This window comes from Lepisma saccharinum, chromosome 7 (genome assembly GCF_977018435.1).
Source record: "Lepisma saccharinum chromosome 7, izLepSacc3.1, whole genome shotgun sequence".
Lineage (NCBI taxonomy): Eukaryota > Metazoa > Arthropoda > Insecta > Zygentoma > Lepismatidae > Lepisma > Lepisma saccharinum.
The window spans coordinates 59,303,417-59,329,144 of NC_139235.1; the positions used below are offsets into that span (position 1 = coordinate 59,303,417).

General features: G+C 40.2%; 1 protein-coding gene across 1 annotated transcript; it reads left to right on the forward strand.

Moving 5' to 3' along the window:
* Window positions 1-20,317: 20,317 nt before the first annotated feature.
* Window positions 20,318-20,773, forward strand: LOC145990483 (uncharacterized). The gene has a single exon (XM_083126178.1). It carries the CDS (start codon window positions 20,318-20,320, stop codon window positions 20,771-20,773), a length of 456 nt encoding a protein of 151 aa, XP_082982304.1.
* The last annotated feature ends 4,955 nt before the right edge of the window (window positions 20,774-25,728 follow it).

Below are 25,728 nucleotides of genomic sequence, written 5' to 3' on the forward strand. Positions count from 1 at the left end.
ACATATTTTTTATATACCCTAAAAATGTGTAGATTTTTTTTAGTATGTGGCAATTTTTTTTTACGAATTTTAAAACTGTTCCGTCACCCTCTCGTTCTTCACGTCGTACGCGAAGGACTTCTCTGCAATGAGGATGACGCTGCACACGGTATCGGCAGGCAGCGCGTCGTGGACTTTCTTTTTGTGGTATTGATGACGAACATCGGCCTGCGGATTTTGAATTCGCTGGGCGTGTAATACATGTCCACGCTTCCCTCGGTCACTCGCTTGTAAGCCGTGTAAGCTTCGTAAAGTTTTAGGTAATCGTCTTTGGTCATGTCGATTTTGTAATTTTCGCGCGGGAACACTTCGTTCCTGCCATTCTTCAGATAAACGTTCTTGATCTTGCAGTCGTCGAATTCGCAAACAGATTTTTCCTAAGTCTTACCGTTTCCAAGAAAACCCCACTTCCGGTCGCCATTTTGGATTTCCGAACATAGGTTTTATTCATATTTTACTCACATATAGGTGTACATGATGAATCCGCAAACAGATTTTTCCTAAGTCTTACCGTTTCCAAGATAACCCCACTTCCGGTCGCCATTTTGGATTTCCGATCATAGGTTCTATTCATACTTTTTCTCACATACAGGCGTACGTGATGAATCACCAAACAGATTTTTCCTAAGTCTTACCGTTTCCAAGATAACCCCACTTCCGGTCGCCATTTTGGATTTCCGATAATAGGTTCTATTCATGCTTTTTCTCACATAAAGGCGTACGTGATGAATCACCAAACAGATTTTTCCTAAGTCTTACCGTTTCCAAGATAACCCCACTTCCGGTCGCCATTTTGGATTTCCGAGCATAGGTTCTATTCATAATTTTTCTCACATATGGGTGTGCATGATGAATCACCAAACAGATTTTTCCTAAGTCTTACCGTTTCCAAGATAACCCCACTTCCGGTCGCCATTTTGGATTTCCGATCATAGGTTCTATTCATACTTTTTCTCACGTATAGGCGTACGTGAAGAATCCCCAAAATGATTTTTCCTAAGTCTTACCGTTAACAAGATAACCCCACTTCCGGTCGCCATTTTGGATTTCCGAACATAGGTTCTATTCATATTTTTTCTCACATACAGGTGTACATGATGAATCCGCAAACAGATTTATCCTAAGTCATGAATTGGAGGGTTCTATGACAACCTATATTAATTCTCGTAAGAGAACAGAAAACACAAAAAAAACAATACTGTGGTCACTACAACAAATAGTCTTCTTCAACCCCAATCCAACAACCCAAAAATCATCATCCTAACTAGAACCATGTAACTATCTGCCATCTGTTAGATGTTTTGTGAACTAAGTGGTGCTTTGTTTGAGTGTAAAAAAATGCAATGCTTTTTGCACTTGGTTATCATCACCTAACATGTTATTAATTGTTTTTTAAAATTAATTACAACTGAAAACTAATAATTAATATTATCTAAAGTTACTAATTAATATTATACAATTAATTGATATATTTTTTTTGTTCTTGTTGCTAGTGTTGGGTAATTATAGTTGTTGCAAAATATAGCTCTCGCGTATGACAATTTCTGAGTTTTGTTGGGTATATAAGAACAATTTTACACAACCTTTTTCGGTTCTCCTCCGTAGCCGTGCTTGTTAAGGCGTTCACTCGTTCTTGTCATTGTTCGTTCTACGTGTGGCCTATAGGTTCGAACCCGGTCGTGGTCGAAAGTTTTTCAGCGTGTCTAGGAGTCTTGATCAGCGTGTATATTTACTTCTCTGTGTTGAGTCTACGGATTCTGAACGGGGTTGTTTAATGTATATGTTGTTCTTGATATATATATATATGGTGTTCATGTATGTATCCAAAGCACATTGGAAACAATATTCGATCATAAGCTGCGTTCAACCACTGCTGCGGTGGAGTAACCACCCCCTGTCCCCGGGGGTTCCCCCCCTGTCTCTGGGCTCGTGTTCCCGGGGTCCCTGTCCCTGTTCCCGGGCTCGTGTTCCCGGTTAAGTTAGGTTAAGTTGTCTAATGTCTATGTCTAATGTCTATGTGTAATGTCCATGTCTCTGTCTTTGTAGGTTTTTGTCAAAAATTCGAGATATTTGCAATTTAACGCTGGACTTAGAAAATTTTCGATTGCTGGTTCCATGGCGACCTATGTTTATTTTGGTATGGGTGGACAGAGGACACCGAGACTCGACCAACGCACTAAACCCGACCTCTCTACGACTATTTGTTCAAAAGTTACGAGTGATCAAAGTTTTGGGAGGTGGGCTAACTTCTTATCCCTTGGCCCCAGGACCACCAAAACTTGATACACGTATTCTCCACCTCCAAAATCGACAGGGAGGGTAGCTTCGCTACCGGGATGGGGGTGTTTTTCGAGTTATTTTTTCGATAACTCTTACCATTTTCGAGATATTTGCAAATTTAAGATTTTTTAGCACAGGACTTGGGAAATTTTCGGAACGTTTTTTTTTTGTTCCATGACAACCTACGCCAATTTTGTTATGAGAGGACAGAGGACACCTAGACGATGCTAACGCAAGAAATCCCAGCTCTCTATGATCATTTTTTCGAAAGTTACGAGTGATCAAAAACATTTTTGGCTATTGGCCCACCCTTGACCTCCAAGAACCTCCGAAAACTTGGTACACGTACTCTGCATCACCAAACTCGACAAGAGGGTCAACGGGAAGGATATTCGCGCTATCTCTTACTGTTTTCGAGACATTTTGCAATTTAACGCTGGACTTGGAAAATTTTCGACAGATGGGGGTCAAATTTGGTTCCATGACGACCTATGTTTATTTTGGTATGGGTGGACAGAGGACACCGAGACTCGACCAACACACTAAACCCGACCTCTCTACGACTATTTGTTTAAAAGTTACGAGTGATCAAAAGTTTTGGATGGTAGTGGGCTAACTTCTTAACCCTTGACCCCAGGACCACCAAAACTTGGTATACGTATTCTACACTTCCAAAATCGACAGGGGGCATTTAACGATGCCGTATGGGGGTGTTTTTCGATATATTTTTTCGATAACGCTTACCATTTTTGAGATATTTGCAATTTAAGATTTTTTTAACGCTGGACTTAAAAAATTTTCGGAACATTTTTTTTTTGTTCCATGACGACCTATGTTTATTTTGGTATGGGAGGACAGAGGACACCGAGACTCGACCGACGCACTAAACCCGACCTCTCTACGCGTACTCAACGTCACCAAAAAAAAATCGACAAGGGGAGGTGGTGTTTGGAGAGATTTTTCGATATCTCTCACTGTTTCCACTTATGATTTTAGGTTTTTGATAGACGACAACGACAGAGCCATGTTTGAGTAAACATCTGAACTCGGTGAACAAGTCAACTTTTTTCAGTACGTCAACATTTTTCTCTCTCGTTTCTTAGTGAATGGGTTAGGTGACTTGCAACGACGAAGGCCTTCTAGCAACACGTACTTAGCTTATGCCGGCGTAATTCGCTAAAATATGTCTTTAACTATTGTCATTTAGGAACCGCCTCAGTCCTGTTGTTAATTTGGTTAAGGTAATTTATCCAAAAATAACAAGGGGAAGGGGGGGCAATTAAAAGTTCGAAATGACAATAGTTAGAGGTTTCTCCAATCTAGTAAAGTGGATTGGTTGAAATTTCCAAGGCGTATTTTGCATTTTTTTTTTCAAATATGAACATGTTAAAACTGAACTGTCTCGGATTTTGAGTTTTGTATTCACCCCGAGAAATTCTATATAAAATAACATACCTGGAAATATATTTACGTTAAGTTGAATTTTAATTTTTTGTAATCACCCCGAGAAATTCTATATAAAATAATATACCTGGAAATTATATTCACGTTAAGTTGAATTTTGATTTTTGTAATCACCCCGAGAAATTCTATATAAATAACATACTTGAAAATTGTATTCACAGTAGATTGAATTTTTTGAGTTTTGTATTCACCCCAAGAAATTCTATATAAATAACATACTTGAAAATTGTATTCACAGTAGATTGAATTTTTTGAGTTTTGTATTCACCCCAAGAAATTCTATATAAATAACATACTTGAAAATTGTATTCACAGTACATTGAATTTTTGAGTTTTGTATTTGCCCCAAGAAATTCTATATAAATAACATACCTGAAAATTGTATCGCTATATACTAGACTTTTTGATTTCTGTGATTTTCGAAAAAGCAATGGCATCCACCAGCAGTTTCAATCGTAAAAATGATAAAACTGAATGTGTCACTTGTGGGAAGCTAATCTCAAGGAACAATTTATCGGTACACAGGGCAAGATGTAGCGAAACAGGTTCGAGAATTAATCGTTCCTTACCTTCTAAGTCTTGTGCTCGATGCGGAAAGATGATCAGCATTGCAAATTTAAGTAAACACCTCAAAATTTGCAAACCATCGACCGGACAAGCATCGAAAAGGAAAATCGATAATTCAGAAACGGAAGCTTCCACGTCCAAGCAAATTAAATTATCCAATGAACGCAAACCAATTAGATCTGCATTCAACGACCAACTCCAGGATTTTTCAATAAAGTCAGAACCAGGCCGTGACATCCTTAGTTTCTTGGATGAAACGAAAACATCTGTACTAAATATTTTAAAATATAAACTTGAAAACAACTCTATAAAAGTATACGTTGTTCTGTTTTCTGAATACGAGAAAGTTGATGGCACAACGAGTATTTTTTATCATCGTACAAAAAACCAGACTCTTTATTTTGCTGACGTCGAAAATTTAGACAACTTCTATTATAAAGTTTCCAACGAGCTGGTTAAGAAACATGACGATTTCGAGGATAAAGGGTCGGGATGGTCTCTATGTGGAAGTCCTCACACGTTAACCGTTTACGTGAACCAATTCTCGCCTCTTTGCGCTTCCAGCTACGTTCCTCTTCCACCGAACATTCAACACAAGAGGGCTGTGTTAAATATACAGAACAGCGATAAAAAGTGTTTCCTTTGGTGTATATTGGCTGCACTGCATCCTGTTCATTGGTCAAATAATCCAGAACAGGTTTCTAATTACAAGCAATACGAGTCCGAGTTTGAAAGTGTAATGTCTGACATTGAATACCCGGTGACATTGTCGGATATAACAAAGTTCGAAAATCGTGCAGGAAAACGCATCGCTATTAATGTATATTCCTTCACGTCAGATAAATATCTCGTGCATCCCGTCAGGATAAGCGATATCGGCGATGACGATGCTTGTGTAATAAATCTCCTTCTTATTTCCAACGAGGATGTCTATCATTAAACGCTAATTCGTTCTATGTCTCGATTACTAGGAAGCCAAACAACCAAGCATGTACATTGCATGGAAGTTTGCCCGAGATGCCTAACCACGTTCGACGATCAAAAACAACTCAATTATCGAAAATACACCGGACGTCAAACTGCTGTCGATAAACTTGCCGAACATAAAATATATTGCGGTGACAACAGACCGGCTAGAATGTTCATGCCCGAAACGAACGAAGTCGAAGAATTCAAAATGCACAAGGCATTGTTAGAACATCCCGCAATCATCGTCGCTGATTTCGAGGCGTTCCTGAAACCACTCTCCTACTGCGAACCGGATCCTGAAATTTCCTCCACAACGCCGTACCAGCTTCATCAACCTAATAGTTTTGGCTATGTTGTTGTGCGACGTGATAAAATAAATGAAGCATATATATACCGCGGACCAAATATAATCGAACACTTCCTGGAAAAAATGGTGGAGGAGGTTGAGGTAATTGGTAGCGTACTGCTTACATCAAAACCGATGGCACCTTTAACTGAAAATGAACTTCAAAATTACAATTCCACTGAGGTGTGTCCGGTATGTGATCAAAGTTTCACTGATGAGAACAAAAAAATATTCCACCACGATCATTTCAGCGGAAACTACATAGGTGGAATTTGCAACACGTGCAATCTTAAAATCCAGAAACCTAAATTCATCCCCATATTCTTTCACAACGGAAGCGGATATGATTTTCACCACCTGGTGAGACATCTTGGCTACGATCCGAAACGTATAGGTGTCTTGGCCGAGAATGAAGAACGCTACATTAGTCTCAGCAAGCAAGTGTCGATTCCGGGAACGAAAAATACAATTGAGATGCGCTTCCTGGATTCGTATAGATTTCTCTCTGCAAGTCTGGATGCTTTGGCGAACAAACTCACCGACGATCAATTTAAAATAACTAGAGCTAGTTTTCCCAACGTAGACATAGAACTCGTTAGACGTAAAGGGGTTTATCATTACGAATATGTTAGTGATGGTTCTAAATTTAACGACGACGCTCTTCCACTTCCAAGAGAATTTTACAGCAGACTCAGAGAGAAAGGAATCACGGACGAAGAATACCAACACGCGCAACTCATGTGGGGGAAATTAGAATGTAGGACACTCGGAGACTACCACGACGCATACTTAAAATTAGACGTGACGATACTCGCGGATGTTTTTCAAGCGTTCAGGAAAACGGCAATGAAGAATATTTATAAATTAGATCCAGCGTATTTCTACAGTCTACCGGGATTAGCGTGGTCGGCAATGTTATTCCAGACAAAGGTCAAGCTGGAACTGATATCGGACGTTGACATGTTGCTATTTATCGAAAGAGGGATACGAGGTGGAATGGTGCAATGCGTACAGAGACATGCAAAAGCTAATAACGTACACATGAAAGAAGATTACGATTCAAATCGAGCATCGAATTACATCTTCTACGCCGACGTTAATAATCTCTACGGACATGCCATGGTTCAAAAACTTCCTTACGGGGGATTCGAATGGTTAGATCCCACTTCGATAGACATTATTCATTTCGACGATAGCGAGTGTGGTTTCTTCGCAGAGGTAGATCTCCAATTCTCTAACCACCTGCACGACACGTTTTCGGATTTGCCTCCGACTCCCGAAATCAAATGTCCACCCGACTCGGTTCAAGACAAACTTTTGTTAACATTGGACCCTAAACAGAGATACGTCGTCCACTACAAGAATCTCCGGTTTTTGATTGGGAAGGGTGTTCAGATAGTAAATGTTAGAAGAATACTAAAGTTTAAATATTCCACGTGGTTAAGACCTTACATAGAAACTAACACACAACATAGAACAGCTGCCACTTCCGATTTAGACAAGGACTTCTTTAAATTAATGAACAATGCGGTGTACGGAAAGACCATGGAGAATGTTAGAAAGCACGTAGACGTGAAATTAATTTCCGATAAGAATAAATGTCGGAAGTGGATAGCCGATCCTAGATTCAAGTCGAGAAAAATTTACAACGAGAATTTGGCACTTTTCAATCTACATATAAAATTGATGAAATTCAGAAAACCAATTTACGTTGGCGCAACGGTTCTCGACTTGTCGAAACTTTACATGTTCGAATTTCATTATGACGTGATGAAACCCTTCTACAATGATAAAATATCACTTTTGTACACGGACACCGACAGCTTTATTTACAGCATACAAACACCTAACCTCTATGAAGACATAAAAAATCCTTCCATGCTTGAGTATTTCGATACTTCTGCGTATCCTCAACCCAACAGATTTGGAATTCCATCTCGTAACAAAAAAGTCCTAGCTAAACTGAAAGATGAATGTAACGGTGATATTATTGTCGAGTTCGCGGGTTTGCGTTCGAAGATGTATGCCATGAGAACAGAGAGTAGCGTCACGAAGAAAGCAAAAGGTGTGGGCAAAAATACGGTGGAGAACAAACTCACCTTCCACGATTACATCGATTGCCTTTACTCACAATCGACGATACTAAGTATAGAACAAAGTGTAGACCACGTGATTACAACAAACAAAGTTAGGAAAGTAGCATTAGATACGCATGACGATAAAAGATGTATTTTGTCTTGTGGAATCCACACGTTGCCTTGGGGACACTATCGTTTAGAAATTAGTAAAAATTGTAGGCAATGCAATTGAAAAAAATAAACTTTAACTATCTCACATACACGATAAATAACTATCAAGGACAATGAATCTCTTTGGTTTCCGAAAGCAAACCATGGAGACTGTACACCGCACGACGACAGATCATGAATTTCTACCTTCCATGTTATCTAAACTCAAAGGTCTGTTGATCATTCACCTCAACAGCATTTGGACGAAATTGGATGATGAAATCGGCAAGATTTTTTACGTCTTCAATAACAATTTACATTTCTACGAAATTCCGATCGACGGGAAACTTCCGATCACCGTGAATCCGGAGAACGAAGGGCGAAATATTAAAATTTCTACCGGCAAGAACATTTTCCGAATGAAGCACGACAAAGTGCTTTCTAACATGGCGTACGATGTGTCTGCAGGAGATTGTCTTTACGTGGAACTCCTAGGAGATTACGACAAACTCGTTCCTCTCTTCGTAGAATTACGAATCGTCTATCGTATTATAAATAACCGTCAACAAAATGCCTAACGACATTTTCGGCCACACCAAGCGTGTAGACCACGCAGAAGAGATTCTCATGCTGGAGGTTCGAGTTAAAAAGTTGAGGAGCGATTTAATCGATTTACAGGAGTCTCACGTTCGTGCTTCTCTTCAAACGTAATCTCTAAAAAAATGTCTAGGCAAGCCATCGTCCAAGAATTGCATAAACCTGCACGCCGCAACTACAAACGTTTGGCGGTGGTAACCAAGGGCATCGACGACCTCTGGCAAAGTGACCTCGTGGAGATGAGTAGCGGCAATTTGAAAAATGTACATAAATTGAACAAGGGCGACAAGTACCTCCTCACCGTCATAGACACATTTTCGAAATTCGCATGGGCTCTACCTTTGAGAGCCAAAACGGGAACATGCGTCACGGAAGCATTCAAATTAATTTTTCGCGAAAGCAACAGACGACCACGGTTTTTGCAAACGGACAACGGTAAAGAAGTTTACAACGCCGTATTCCAAAAGTTTATTCAAAAACATGACATTCGACATTATTCGACCTTCAGTCACATCAAAGCCAGCATCGTGGAAAGATTTAATCGAACCTTGAAAACACATATGTGGAAACGATTCACGCTTCGGGGAAATTACAAATGGGTCGACATCCTGCCGGAACTCGTCGACACCTATAATGATACGGTACACAGAACGATAGGCATGAAGCCAGCTGACGTTACGAAATCTGACGGGCAGCGTTTAATTTCTACAGTTTACTGTTCAAAGTACACTCCGACTACCAAGAAATCAAAATTCAAAATTGGAGACCAGGTGAGAATCAGCAAATTCAAACGCACCTTCGAGAAGGGATTCACAAAAAATTGGAGCACGGAACTTTTTACGGTGGTTCGAGTTCTACCCGAAAACCGACACACGTATATAATAAAAGATAGTAGCGGCGAGATTTTGAAAGGAAGATTTTACGAAGAGGAACTCTCTAAAACAAAACACCCCGACACGTACCTCATCGAGAAAGTATTGCGTAGGAAAGGTGACAAACTGTTTGTCAAATGGCTGGGACTTCCGGAAAAGAGTTGGATCGACGCGAACGAGGTGATCTTGTGAGTACGTGGAACGTGGTGAAGCGTCTACCTGATTCGGAAAGTCAAACGAAAAAAAAAAAACCGGCGAGATGCTTCCCGACAGCATCCGCTGTCAAATCGTAGGTCCTTCAGGGTGTGGGAAAACGACACTGCTCGTGGACAATTTTCTCCTCGCACCGAATTGGTTAGATTGGAAGAACAGGCACCTGTACGTGTTCTCGAAAAGTTTGGAGCAAACCAAATACCAGCAACTGATGAAACTGTACGATGGTCTGGACATTCTGGAAATTCAGTCGTTGTGTTCGACGATGTCATCCTGGAAAATCAAAATGAAATTCGCCACTTTTTCACGCAAGGTCGTCACAAAGGAATGGATTGCTTTTACCTAGCTCAAACGATTTCCAAAATTCCAAAACAGTTACTACGCGACAACGCTAATTTCATATGTTTGTTTCGTCAAGATCACACCAACCTCAAGCACGCGTACGATGACTACGTAGGCGGAGACATGAACTACAATCAATTTTCGGAACGCTGCTCTTCTTGCTGGAACAGTGACGATTTCGGATTCGCGACGATCGACATGACGAGGAAACCCAACGACGGAAAATACAGAAACAAAATCAACAACTTTCTAAACGTTGCAACGTTGTGAGAAACGACGTGTATAAATAACGTTATGACGAAACGAAAAATCGAAGACGAAAATCTTAAGCTTCGCGATTACCTCGCGAAACGCTTCAAAGGTTGGAAATCCGAGAATCGCGGATACTACGAAGAGAAGAAACGTCAAGATCAACCTGTGATCGATGCCATCAGCGATCTAGGTAAAGAAATTAAAGGCGTCACGGAACAAAATAAAAATTTGATCAACGAACTCGTACCACTTGCAGCTAAAAGTTACGCTGTACCCACACCCATTTCGAGCATTCCTTCGACACCGTTCGAACTAAAGGACGTACCGGCACGACGTCGAGCCATAGGTAGCACGTCTTCGGATAAAATCGAGTTGGGACCTTTGGCACGAGACTACCTGAGCACGGGGAAATTCGACAAGGATGAAGTGTTCGGATTGTATCCGAGCATGGAAACCAACGAAGGCGGTGTGGTTTGGAAGATTGGGAAATCGAAAGTCACCTTCGAAGGCAACGACATTAAAGTTAATTTAGGCGATAAGGATAGTTGGACCAGGTATCCGGATACGGTGGGACTGTGGGAACTCGTTGCCAAAAAGCAGCCGAAAGATTACACCGACGAAGATTACCAGAGTTACAGGGAAATTCTGATCATGACGGATGCCATGTACCAGAACAACGACGCCTCGCAGAATAGGGTGAAATCGAGCAGCGGCGAGAAGTACAAGAATCTCATCAAACCGATTTGGAACGAGGTGAAGAGTGGAAGCGGCGTCAAACGCTACAACACGTTACCCAAAGAATTTGTTTGGGTGGACGACGTGAGGAAGCTCGTGGACCGATTGTTGGTGATAGCCGGCGAAGAGAATGCAGGCAATCGTAATTTCTACAACGAGAAGGTTGGCATCGTGGACATGATCAGCACGAAACTTTCCAACTTCATCGTGAACGACGACAAGGGCATCGGTTACCTGATCAAAATCATCAACACGCTGCCTCCGAGATTCTGGAACGTGGCCGAAGGAAAGGGACTCGTGAACGACATCATCAACAAGTTACCTTTCGAGATGCATTTACCTGGCTACCAGTACTGCGGACCGGGTACCAAACTCGAGAAAAGATTGGAGAGAGGAGACAAGGGTGTGAATCCGTTGGATGCCGCATGCAAAGATCACGACATCGCCTACAACACCACTCGCACGGATCTGGATGCACGTCACGAAGCAGACAAGAAATTGGAACATGCAGCTTTCGAAAGATTCGTCAGCAGAGACGCATCGCTGGGTGAACGGTTCGCCGCACTGGGCACCACCATCGCCATGAACACGAAACAAAAACTTGGGTGGGGTATATAAATAACATAGAGTAAAAAATAAATAAATAATAACAACATGTCTCGTATAACTGATTTGCCGCCCGAGCTACTATGTAAAATATTGAAACACGCAGTAAACGGAGATTGTGAGGATGTACATAAACTTGTAATCATAGCAAGAACGACGCCGGAATTTCGCATCCCTTGTGAAATGGTTCTCAAGGACCATCTTCGGGAGATCAGCGGCCTGAGGTGCGGCGATCTCGACACTCTTCTTTCGGCTGCAGGGAAAAAATTAAACGAAAGGATGGACACGGATGATTGGTGCAAGTCTGAACAGAAGATGGCAGATATTATAACGCACATCATCTCGTTTTCCGAAACACGAGTTTTCTTCCTCTTACACACACTGTGAAAAAAAATAATATACGTGTCAAAAAAAATGTACGTGTCAAAAAAAAATATGAGACAAAAAAAATATACGTCAAAAAAAATGTACATGTCCAAAAAAAATTGCCATGGAAAAAATTTTTATCGTCAAAAAAAATTGTCTCGTCAAAAAAAAAAGTTGACGTGGACATCGTCAGAAAAAAAAGTTGCCTTATCTTAAAAATTTGTTATCGTCAAAAAAATGTCTCGTCAAAAAAAAGTTGACGTGGAAAAATTATCACCGTCAGAAAAAAAGTCGCCTTATCGTAAAAATTTTTTATCGTCAAAAAAAATTTGTCTCGTCAAAAAAGTTGACGTGGAAAAATTATTACCGTCAGAAAAAAAGTTGCCTTATCGTAAAAATTTTTTATCGTAAAAAAAACTTTGTCTCATCAAAAAAAGTTGACGTGGAAAAATTATTACCGTCAGAAAAAAAGTCGCCTTATCGTAAAAATTTTTTATCGTCAAAAAAATTTGTCTCGTCAAAAAACTAGACGTGGAAAAATTATTACCGTCAGAAAAAAAGTTGCCTTATCGTAAAAATTTTTATCGTCAAAAAAAAAATTGTCTCGTCACAAAAAAAAAGTTGACGTGGAAAAATTATTACCGTCAGAAAAAAAATGTTGTAAAAAAAATGTAGAAGTAAAAAAAAAAACTTGATATATAAATAACACATCGTGAAAAAAAAATCTACGAGATCTCAAAAAAAAATTCTTCGGTATATATAAATAACACACATTGTGAAAAATTAAAATTCTCTAACACCCTGAAATTTCTCTTCGATATGACGACTGAAAAAATGAGTGATCTTCAAGCATTAAAACAAATGCTAAATTTGTCAGTCGAGTATGTAAAAATTCAGGAATTGGAAGTCGACAAACCTTACACGATAACTTCCGGTTCAATTGTTTCTACCCAGTATGGTCCCAAGGTGCGTCTGTTGCTCAACGGACAATACAGTCTATTTTACCAGATCGATACGCTATCATGTTATGCGACGAGAAGCTAGCTATTTTAATCGAGAACAAAACTCGAATCGTGTACAAGGGGACAAAGGAACTTCTTGGTAAGAAAACGAAGCACATAATAGAATTTGTTTAATCACGGACACCCCAACCCCCGGAATATATATATAAATAACATACCATGAAAAAAATGTCAACTTGTATAAGTCAACTTCCTCCCGAAGTGTTGCACAAAATATTTACGTTCACGTTCGACGGGGATGTAACTAAACTCATAGACTTGTGTAAAGTAACGCCAGAATTTCGTTCACCGTGCAAAATGATTTTCATGGATCACTTCCGAGAAATAAGCGGAATGAAAAAAATGTTCCGATCCCCACAGACTCTCTTTCGAGCCGCAAACAAAAAAATTGACGATAGGTTAGACGAGCTGCACGAGTGGAGGCAGGGGAGAAGAAGATTTACCGAAGACTGGTACGCGTCGAACATTGAAACTGTCGATCTTGTAAACCACATGATAGCATTAGGCGAAGCAAAAACTTTTTTTCTTTCCCAGAATACATATATATAAATAACACATCGCCACAGTTGTTTTGAGTGAGACGATATAAATAACACATACCTTGAAAAAAAAATTACACGAGACAAAAAAATCTCAGAACATTTATATATATAAATAACATACCGTGAAAAAAAAACATGAAGCCCAAGGGTGTCGTGTACCAGATACCATACTCCAATCTGAAAAATCGAGGTGCCCTCGATGGGTTACTCACCAAGAAACAACGCGAGAAGAAACGTTCTTGCTTGACGAAAGGACACGGAATGAAATTACTTCTCAGCACTCCACAATTGAGACGGTTGCAGCGTTCGCGGAAACAGCAAAAAATCGGAGGTTTCATATTCAGCATCCCGGCCATCCTGGCAGCATTGGGGGCCGTTGGAAGTTTGGCCGGGGGTAGCGCCGCCATCGCGAAAACCGTCATCGACTCGAAGAAGAACAAGGCGGAATTGGAAGAACAGAAACGTCACAACCTGGCCATGGAGAAGAAAGGGGGGAAGGGCGTGATGAAAAAGTTAAAAAAAAAGAAACAGCAGCACTCACCAACCGAGACATTGAATCTCTGATCCAACCGTTACAAATCAAACACTTCAGAGGAGTTTTCATGTCCGACTCGTTACCTTCAACCGTTAAAAGAAGAGAATGCGGCGTAGTCAACTTGGACGGTCAAGAAAATCCAGGCACGCATTGGATATGTTACCACAAAAACGACAACAACAAAGCATTCGTTTTCGATTCTTTCGGAGGTGTTCCACCTACAAATTTAGTCCATTATCTGAAAACGAACAAAACCTATATATACTACAACGACGAACGCATTCAAAATTTCGGAGACGAGAACTGCGGTCATCTCTGTCTCTCCATGCTCGCGTTTCACTCTAAAATAAATAAGCCGGAGGTGGAAGATTTCCTGAAAGCTTTGTGGAACCTTAAACACGATGGGCGTGTTCCATCTCACGAGCGAATCTTCGATCTTGAAACTCACGCTGCACGACGACATCGTCTATCCTAAATCCGTAGCTCTGCGTGCATTCTACAGCATGTACCTCATACCTAACGTCACGCAGCACAACAACAAAATTAGCGTCGGAAGCGAACATATCGTCGTCACGCCAGGCCAATACAATCTTTCTACTTTGCAAGCTCAATTACCCAAAGGCACGTACCTTTCTCAAAATTCGGTCACGCACAGAGTGGAAATCCTATCCGCGACGGAGACCGTGGACCTGGGCACCATGGGAGAACTTTTAGGTTTCGAGAACAACACAAAACTCGAAGCTGGCATCAAGCACGTAGCAGTCAATATTCCTAAATTCTTAGCCATCGAAACTCTGAACGTACACTGCAACGTGGCGGAAGGCATGATCACGAAATCCTCGGACGGGTTGTTACTGGGAAGTCACAAGCAGACGGGAATCATAGCCACGTTTAAACCAAGTTCCGAATTCATGGAACCGATCATCTACACACCCTCTTCGCCGATCTATTTTCCAGTATGTCGCAACCGCATAGACGACATAGAGTTGGTGGTGACGAACAAGAAAGGAGAGGTGGTGGATTTCGCAGGTGCAACGACCACTGCCTTCGTGGAGATCAACGTATAATAAATAACACACATAGTGGTAAAAAAATGGAGCAAATCGAAAGTTACGAGTTGCAATCTTTTCCTCCCAACCGTCGCACGTTCGCAAATTTGAACGAAGCGAACAGGGAAATCGAATACGACATGGACGTAGGGGATGGGTTCGTTCATCCTCACAGAGCGGACCTCTACCTTCAATTCGACGTGGTGAAGAAGGAAAGCGGAGAAGCGTTTCCGCCCAATGCAAATTTGATACTCGTGGACAACTTCGTGCCTCGCCTGTTCTCGCAGGTGGAGGTGAGGAAACACAACACCGTCATCGACAGAATAGATTATCCAGGCATCACGTCGACGGCAGTGGGAACATTGAAATTATCCAAAACGGACGCGGCGTACTTACCAGGCGGGAGGGTTCGAAGCGGGGACGAAAATATCAACGAGAAGTCACACGGTGCTCTTTCCCATGCGTCTGCTGCCGGGATTCTTCTCGGACTACAAGGAGATCATGTGGAAGGGAGGACTGAGAGTCACGTTTCGAAGAGCGGCCAACGACAACGACGCACTGATGCGATACACCAACTTGAACGCAGACGGCACGCCGATAGCCAACACTTTACCCGAAGCAGCCAAGTGCGTCATCCGGAGCATGGAGTTGAGAATGCCGATCGTGGAATACGAGACGAACTACGCCCTCAAGTACAAAACGGAGATCTTGAAAAGTCCGCAGGTGCCGATTCACTTTCACGGTTACCAGTGCGTGCAGAAGTTGGCGTCGGGAAGTCACATGGAATTCGACGTGACGACGCAGTTCAACAACATACAGTTCGACATGCCAGATTTCGTCGTAGTGCTCTTTCAGACCGGACGCGATAACAACCAGGAAAAAGATTCCAGCAAGTTCGACGACTGCAAGATCAAGAACGTTTATCTGAAGAATGGCAGGAACGAAGTGTTCCCGCGCGAAAATTACAACCTCGACATGACCAAAGACGATTACCTAAAACTTTACGAAGCTTACACGGCTTACAAGCGCGTGACCGAGGGAAGCGTGGACATGTATTACACGCCCAGCGAATTCAAAATCCGCAGGCCGATGTTCGTCATCAATACCACAAAAAGAAAGCAGGTGGTGGTCAACGATCGCACCAACATCAAGATCGTTTGCGAGTTCCACGACGCGCTGCCTGCCGATACCGTGTGCAGCGTCATCCTCATTGCAGAGAAGTCCTTCGCGTACGACGTGAAGAACGAGAGGGTGACGGAACAGTTTTAAAATTCGTAAAAAAAAATTGCCACATACTAAAAAAAATCTACACATTTTTAGGGTATATAAAAAATATGTGAAAAAACTTTAAAATACTGAAATAAATAAAACAAACAGAATCCCTTGTAGGTTAGTTCGGTGCGTAAATAAAAAAAAATGATAGGTTAAGTTATATCACGTAGGATCGTAAAAAAATTTAAAAATCGTAAGAAAAAAAGATAGGTTAAGTTATATTACGTAAGATCGTGATATACCTACCAAGTATGAGTGGGGAAAAAAAAGTGCAGTGAAAATTTGTACTAAAACATCGCTGAACGCTAAAACATCGACAAAAAATTGTCAAAATATGTCAAAAACTGATATTCAATTGATAAAAAAAGGGATACCTACAAAGTATTACTTTGAACCGGCTAATATACACTACTCTTGTGCACTATTTCATTTAAATTATAACAGGAGTGTATACTCTGCAATATACGTATGTATATTGTTGTAGAGAATTTACACTAAATATCTTAATGCTCGTTATTCTCTTAATGTTCTAATGTCTCTATTATATAAGTTTCTTGCATAATCGTGTTTCACCGTAATCTTCGAATGCATATCATGTGAGTTTTGGAGAAACTGGTTACATGCGAAACTTCTGTCACTTCTGCTAGTTGCTTGTTGTTCGTTTGATGTCACGCTACTTCGTTCCTTGGCCGCTGTAATAGGACATGTATGTGTTTTGTTGATATCGCTCTCTTCCAAGTCGACGAGGCGAGTGTTGCAATCTTCATGAAAAGAAACCACTTTATTCAACGAAGGACAGTTTGGCGTGGTTATCACGAAATTCTATTTTTGGAAGAGGACAGTTCCTGTACATTTTGATAAGATTTAACAAAATAAATGCATTTAGGTTTTAATTACACATTAATGCTTCGATTGGACTGCTTGTTTTGTAGCGTCGCTTTTCTTCCCATTTGACTAATCGCGACGATGACGATGAAATGATGGAATGGCAACGTTCTTTGCCATTTGACTTTCTGTGGAATTATGTCCCTTTGACTTCTGTCTCTTCGGCTTCTGACTGTTCTACAGACATTTCGTAGATGTTATCATTTTCTTCTTGTATTTTCTCCTTTTCTTCGAAGAAGGGTTTGACTCTTGTTATGGAAAATGTGTCGATTTTATCCTTTCCCCGGCCGTCCTTGTAGCTTATTCGTACGCTGTTGGCATTTTCCATTTCAAGAACTGTACCATGTATTTTTAAGTAATTGGCGAAGTGCTTAGGTACATTTCTTTTCGGTACTGTGTCTAAAATTAGCACTTTTTGTCCAGGTTGAAATTCAACATGCCGTGTGTGTTGGTCTGAGTGTTTTTTTGAATTTCTTCTGGAGATTTTCCTGTGCTTGTTCACGCATCGCTTGCAATATGTCTAGGCGTTTCTTGTTAGAGTGCTGCAACGAATTTGGATCTATTCCTAGCAATGAATCCATCGCATTCTTTGGTTCGTAACCGTACATAAGGTAATGTGGAGAATATCTTGTTCCTGTGTGTACTTCTGAATTTATCGCAAACGTTATGGCCGAGAGACACAGATACCACTGTGCACATTTTTTCATTACATACGGTCTCAGTCTTTGCTTTAGTTTCTGAATATGTCTTTCGGCGAGTCCAACTGTTTCGTGGAAATCTGTGTTGCGAATCTGAGTCTGACGTTCAATATTTGACTCAATTGTTCCATGATTTTTGAAGTGTGCGCTGGTGCACGATCAAGCGTGATGTTGTCTGGCACACCAAATCGCAAAATGATCTGTTCCATTAATGCATTGGCAATCGTTTCGGCGTCAACTGAAGGTATAGATGTCGTTACCATGTACCTGGTCGCTTGATCAACGCAGATGAGAACGTAGCGATGTCCGTGGTTGGCTGTGGCTTGCAGTGGACCGCACGTGTCGATGACCCACTTCCTGGCTGGGGTGGCGATCGGTTCGAATGTCTGAAGGGTAAGCTTCTTTGGTCCGAAATCTCTCTTCGACATCTGGCATTCGAGGCAACTTTTTGATTTCATGTACACCCATCGTTTTAATCCTGGGAAGTAAAATCTTTTCCTGAAATTTTCATACGTGGAAGATGGCTACGGCTCTGAACTTCAGGCTATAAGAAAAACATTGCGAGCGAAGCGAGTAAGAAAATTTTACGATATGTATTTCTTTATTTGTACAAAATTTGAAATCGACGGGAGGCAATTGGCCCCCTGCAGGTGCCCTTGGCCGTCTGGAAGAAAAATGAAGGAAATACGGCAAAACTAATTTCATCTTGAGTATCATGTTGACCTGCTACGCTTAGATTCTACTTAGTCTTGCCTTTTGTTCTACTTCGACGTTTGACCCCCCTTGACCCTCTAGAATTGATTTCCAACAAAGGTTGGGGGACAATGTCCCTTGCACCACTGTTCTTGCGCCACTGATAGAGAAGGCATGTTTAAAATAAAAAAAGTATGAAACGCGTATTTTAATGATAACATTTAAACATGAAGGCCACTATAGTAATTTACATACTGTAGTAAAGAATGATATCGTACTATATTTACATGTTGATATTGCTTCTTTGTGAATTGTCAGTCTATTGTAGCGTGACGTCGGGCTAGGTACTGGATCGAGTCACGCCGGGACGTAGCTACGTAATATATGTCTCGACGATATTTATTGAGGTGATAATATACAAGGAAATCGTGTTGGCGAAATATGTATATCGTTACCACGTTTTGAGTGCTAGCCAAGACCGTGGTTCAGGCAAGGGAATCACCATAACGTGGAATGTTTTAATTTATTTTGGTTCTCGTACATAGTCAGCCAGAACGACGAATATCTGATTTTCCGCAGAGGTTACTACAACTCAACTTTTTAGCGTTCGCAGATAAGCTTTAGTTTAACTTGCATGTATATAGGTTCTGTCCAGTCTTACGGCGGGCGCCCTACATGTTGGCAAGGGAAGTGGGGAAGCGACCAATCCCATGCGATATGAAACGCAGCAGCCTGTAGAACGAGGTGCGAGCAGCGCTTCTTCTCGACGTCGTAACTCTCTGTGTCACCGTTTTGATGGATTGTTCTGCTATGTATTCCCCGCTCCCCACTTCCCTTGCCAGCATGAGGGCCGCTTAGTTCATTAAACTCTCCAGCCTAAACACGTATTGCGTATTTTGTGGAAGCAGAAAAAGGTTCTTAAAAGTCCTTGCCTTGACTCACCTCACCCAACAGGTCCTTAGTTGCCGAGTCTTGCCCCTAGTTGATCGCTTCCTGGAGATGAGGTCCTTCTGGAGAAAGTTTTCTTGAAGCAGCTCACGAAGTAGACACGAATTATAGCCCGAACATCAAATTCCAGGCCACTAATCAACAAATATTGCAAACTTTATATGAAATAATATTGACAATGGAAATAATATTTTTCGACTTTTTTTTTTGTAATGGAAAATGATCACAAGACTACTTTGATTTCGCAACATAGGTAATTCCCATTAAGTTTTGCACAATATATTACATACTAATTATTGCGTTTCAATTTGTTTCTCGCCCTACTAACGTAAGTACGAAGTACAGATCTTACAACGTTTTTCATCCGAATGTGACGAATCGAACTTATTATGTTATGCACTTGTTATGCAGCACGGAAAAGCGGACGATACATATCGTCGGCACGATATATATCGTGGAGACGATATGTATCGCCGACACTATATATATCGCCGGCACGATATGTATCGTGGGGACGATATACACTAGTCAAAACAATTAGAGGAACATTATTGTCATTTCAAAAATCAGAAAACATTCCATGGTTACAGATAGAAACTACGTTGGACATTGATTGTTCATGGTTTGTGTACATAAATCATCAACCAAACAAATTTTTCGTGCGACCATGAATGAGGGAGAAAGAAACAGCAAGAACGGAGAAAAATCAAAGTGACCGCACAGGAAAGGTCCATACGTCAAGCACAGTCTAGGAGGCGTATCGTTTGTGTACACCTTCCTGTGGTGTGTCAGTCGTCATGCGGCATTTAAGCGAGGTTGACTTGGCCCGAACAGTTACAATGCTGGAAGGGGGAAGGTCTATCAAATCAGTGGCGGCTGAGTTTAATGTGGCGCCTTCTGTGATCGACATAGCTTACAAGAGGTACAGAGAAACAGCTAGTTACAAAAGAAGACCAGGGCAAGGTCTAAAATGGAAGACATCAGCACGAGAGGACCGTTATTTGAAACATTGTGCTCTTCGACGTCGCACTGCAACTGCTCAGGACAATAACAATGATCTTCGAGCCGCTACTGGAGTAAATGTAAGTATTCAGACTGTAAGAAATAGGCTTAGGGAAATGGGTCTGGGATTAAGAAGGCTCCTCCAGACAATAAGACTTGAGGCTGAGCATAGGAGAAATCGAGTAGTGTTTGCTCAAGAGCACAGAAACTGGCAACTGTATTGTTTACCGACGAGTCTCGTTTCCCCCTAACAAACTGAGATGGACGGGTGCGTGTTTATCGTTGCACTGGCGAGCGTGTTACAAATGCTGCAGTCCTAGAACGCGATAGATTTGGAGCCGGCTCGATGATGGTCTGGGGTGGCATCAATTTAGACAACAGAACGGACCTTTTAACCAACAGAGGCCGACTTAATGCAGACAGGTACATTGCGGAGGTTGTGCTGGATCATGTGATGCCTATTTGTAAGGACCCTGCGTGGTCGCCACATTTAACGACTCTGCGTGGTCGCCATATTATATTTTGTTAACAAGGTTTGGTTAAAGAATGCATGCTAAATTTCCCTGCCAGGCATACGCTTTGTTTAAATCCAACTTGTTCTTTAAAACGTTAATATTTGTCTTACACATAGTTAAACATATTGTTAATAATGCAGAGTTCTGTGCGACTCGTTATTAATTGTATTGTCTAAATGCACACAGTTTTAGTTTATGTTAACACGTGCATCTAGTGATTTTTTCACTAGTGATTTCTCAATGTCAAACCATGATAATTTTCAGTACGGAGTTTGCAATATGAAATCAAAAAGTGAGTTGGCAACGCGTACTCTTAGTTAGGATTTTCACCGCCCATGCGCCACCGCGAGTATGAAGCCAGCGCAGCGAGGCCCGGAGCTAAGTGGGGGACCATGATTGTGGTCATGGCCGGTTGTTTGCCTAGGCAGAGGAAATAGAGAAGTTTCTTCATTGGATATTGGATGATTTAGTGCTACAGCAGAAGTAGTGTGAATCAATCGAGGAGAAGGATTTTTCCTTGAAAAGAGAACATAGAAGCAGTACCAGAAAGTGTTGATGTAGCGGATGGGAACTAATGTCGTGGAGAGCCTGCGGAGGGGAACCAATTGAAAGATACGAGATTACTCACCAAGGCAACCCAAACGTCCCAAGAAGCGAGCAAAGAAGCACGTGAGTACACAGAGTTTTGGTATATTATCTCATTAAGTGAAAGTGAAACTGGAGAGCCATACTACGAGAGAGGACAACTTCACGAGTTATTTGTGGCCCTAACAAGGTTACAAAAGTGAATTTCGTAGTGAAAACCAAAGAACGGATAACTGGATTATGAGAAAGGAACAAACTAAGAAGAAAGAAGCAACAAATATAAGAAATGTACAAAGGGAGTAGATAAAGCTTTTCATCAATAGAGAGGAGGCCAATATGGATGTGCTACATAGAAGTCTTAACGAATCAATGATAACAGAAAAAGGAAAGAAGAAGAGAAATAGAACGGCGAGTGTAAATAGCCAAGAGGAAGAAGAAACTGAAAGAAGAACAAGTACGTCAATATATGAGCAGAACAGCAAGAGAAATAACATGACGAAACAAGACAACAATAATGAAAATGGAATACCCACTAGCAATAGATATGAAAACCTGAAAGACGACGATTGTGGTGAAGGACAGACAAATCTTCCTGGGCCCAGTCAAATGAAGAACAATGCTAAGGAAAACAACAAAAAGACATATCAGACATACAACCAAGAGAGAAATCTGAGAAGACCACAACCTATATTCATCTACAGAATCACTGAAGGGTACAACTTTGTAAAATCAATAGGAAGGACGCTAAAAGACAGACCTCAAGTATATCAAACCAAAGTGTACTTAAGATTACAAACCAACTGTAACGAGGACCTGGAAAAAATAAGAGCTTTCTGCGACTAATCAGGCTACGAATATGCACTAGGACTTCAAAGGAATAACAGACCATTAAAAGTTGTAATCCGATTTTTACCAATTGACGCAATAAAGGATGATATTGCAGAAGCTCTACAGGATCATGGTTTTACTGTAAAAACAGTTAACCAAATGTACAGAAAAAACAAACAAATCCAAGACAAAATATTCCATCCACTATTCCAAGTTTGGCTAAAGAGGACGGAAAATGTTGCAAGAATATACGATGTGAGAAATATATATAAGTTTCCTTGTAAAATAGAACCATACCGCTCAATTGGTGCTATACAATGTAGAAATCGTCAGAGGATCGGGCACAACCAGGATAATTGCAATGCAGCCACAAGATGTGTAAAATGTGGAGACTATCATATTGCTGCAAACTGTCAGCTTAAAGAATACGAAGCACCAAAATGTGCAAACTGCAGCGAAAAATACCCCGCCAACTACAAGTGATGTAAATACTTTCAAAGTTATCATAAGAAAAATAACGGAAATAAAACAAATAAAGTACAAGACAGGTTATCCAATACTATCTCCACTACGGGCAGTAGCAGCTGTGAAGAAGAAGATGAATTTGAAGAAAACCAACCAAACAAAAATAAACCTTCTACAAAAAACAAGCAAATAAAATAAAAAGTAGAAAAAACAAAGAGAAATGAGACCAACATACGCTAGCAAAATAAACAAAACGGAAAATCCATCAAATAAAATTAAGAAAAACGAAGATGAGGAAGAAGGAAACATCATGGAAAACATTAAGTCAGTTGTCAACTTTCTGAAAAGCGAACAGTTTAAGAAAATACTAACACATCTGAAAAGATAAATGAAAAATCTTAAGGAAAATAAAGATAATATTTCAAAAATAACTACAGCGATAGAAGTAATCTCCGAAATGATCGATGATGGGTGTTTCTGAAAGAGTCATCAGAAGACAACTTAGAATAATTGCATGGAATGCAGATGGAATAGAGGAAGAGAAAGGGATTTTTACCAAGTTCATGACAGAAAGTAAGATAAATATAGCACTAGTAAATGAAACTCAATTAAAATCCAAAATACCATTTTATTTTAAAGAACTATACAATATTTACAGACGACAGAGTAATCATTGCAAAAGGAGGTAGAATGGTACTAATTAAGAAAGATTTCAAGGCCATAAAATTAGACCTACCCACTGTCATAGCAACAGCACCTAAAGAACCAACCCTATACCCAAGATACGGCGGAGAACCGGATGTATTGGACATGATAGTATGAAAAAACTAATATCTTTGTAACGATCCAACAGTACTACATGAACTGGATTCAGACCATCCACCTGTTATATTTCGAATACCAGCCAACTTAGAAATTAATGCTATGAACCATCAAAAAATAATTCACACGGACTGGAAGTAAAACCAGAAAAGACTTCACGAAAGAACAGACCTGAAGAAAAAGATAGAAACAAAAGAAGATATACAAAAAGCAATAGACTCTATAACACAAGAAATAAATACAGCATTCAAACTAAATTCGAGAGAAGAGAAAAACAAAAAAAAACACTGAGAACGAGGATAAAGTCCTAAACATGTTAATTAAAATAAAGAAATAGTACAAAAAGAAATGGAATAATTCCAAAAACAAAAAGTATAAAACATTGTGGAAAATTCTTAAGAAGAAAGTGAAGGAAAGGATAATAGATACAAATGAAAAACAATGGGAAGAAAAATTCAAAGGAGTTGCTCCACTAGATAGTAACTTCTGAAAAATGTTGAAAGAATACCAGAAATTAGACGAACAAACAAGAACAATTAAAGACGATGATGGCCAAATTTTGGAAGAAGAAGAAATAGCAGATAAGTTCGCAAACAGGTTAGAAGAGCAATTTCAAATAAATGAAGATCTGGATAATAAAGAAACAACAAGTGAAGTAGAAGAAAACTTAAAGATGATAAAAACAAATAATTATAAGGAAAGGCCAGTTTTGACAACACCCCAAGAAGTTTTAAGAACATTGAAAAAGTTAAAAACTAACAAAGCAGCGGGACCAGATAAAATTAAACCAGAAATATTGAAACATATACCAAGAAGAACCATTGTATTCTTAACAAAATTCTTCAATGCTATCATGCTCATAAACTACTACCCAAAATGCTGGAAGAAAGTCAAAGTAACCATGATCCCGAAAGGAAATAAGAACTCCACAAACTTGAAAAATTAAAGACCAATAAGTCTTCTGTCTCAGATCAGTAAAGTATTCGAGAGAGTCTTGATTAAAAGACTGTAAGATCACTGTAATTAACATAATATAATACCAAACATCCAATTCGGCTTCAGGGAAAAACATAGTACAGAAGATCTTCTACTAAAAACTACAGATATTATTACTACCAATTTAAGAGAAGACACTATACCCTGGGGATATTCCTGGACATAGAAAAAGCGTTCGATAGGGTATGGCACCAGGGGCTCCTCCTGAAGCTGACATATTTTAAATTTAATGACGCCTACATAAAGCTAGTAGCAGATTATTTGGACGACAGAACTTTTCAAGTTCAATATAAAAAAGCTTTATCATCTATCATGACAATCAAGGCAGGAGTACCGCAAGGTGCAGTAATTTCACCTCTTCTATATTCTATTTACACCAGTAACATACCCTCATCGGAACACTGCTCAATTGTTTTTATGCAGATGACACGACACCCTTGGCCTAAAGCAGGAACCAAAATTTTACGTACAAAGTCTTTTTAAATATGATGCCTGGACCAATAAGTGGAAGATTAGAGTAAATGCAAAGAAAGTAGTGCAGTACTATTTACCAAAGACCCTCGTAGGAAAGAAGAAACTCTAAAAATACAAGGGAAAGAGATCGAAAGAATAAATGAAGCAAAATATTTGGGTCTCATTTTGGATCATAAACTGACTTTTTGAAGACAGATCGCAGACGCTGCAATAAGAACAAAGAATATACTACATGCACTATACAGACCTTTTAAAACTAATAGGATATCACAAGAAACAAAACTTCATTTATATAAAATTATTATTCGACCAACAATGACATATCGATGCACAGGCTGGAAGCATGCAACCAAAGACCACCTAAACAAACTGCAAAAAGTGCAAAACGAAGCAGCAAGAATCATCACAGGAAGGAGTAAGAAAACACACAATTGGGACTCGAAATGTTCAAGGATTACATAGATAGAATTAGAAAAATGAGATGGGAAAGAAATGAAGCACATGAGAACAAAATAATAAGA

What these genes read in the sequence shown, in the direction of transcription:
- LOC145990483 (XM_083126178.1), top strand. Translation starts at nt 20,318, where the DNA reads ATGCGGCATTTAAGCGAGGTTGACTTGGCCCGAACAGTTACAATGCTG.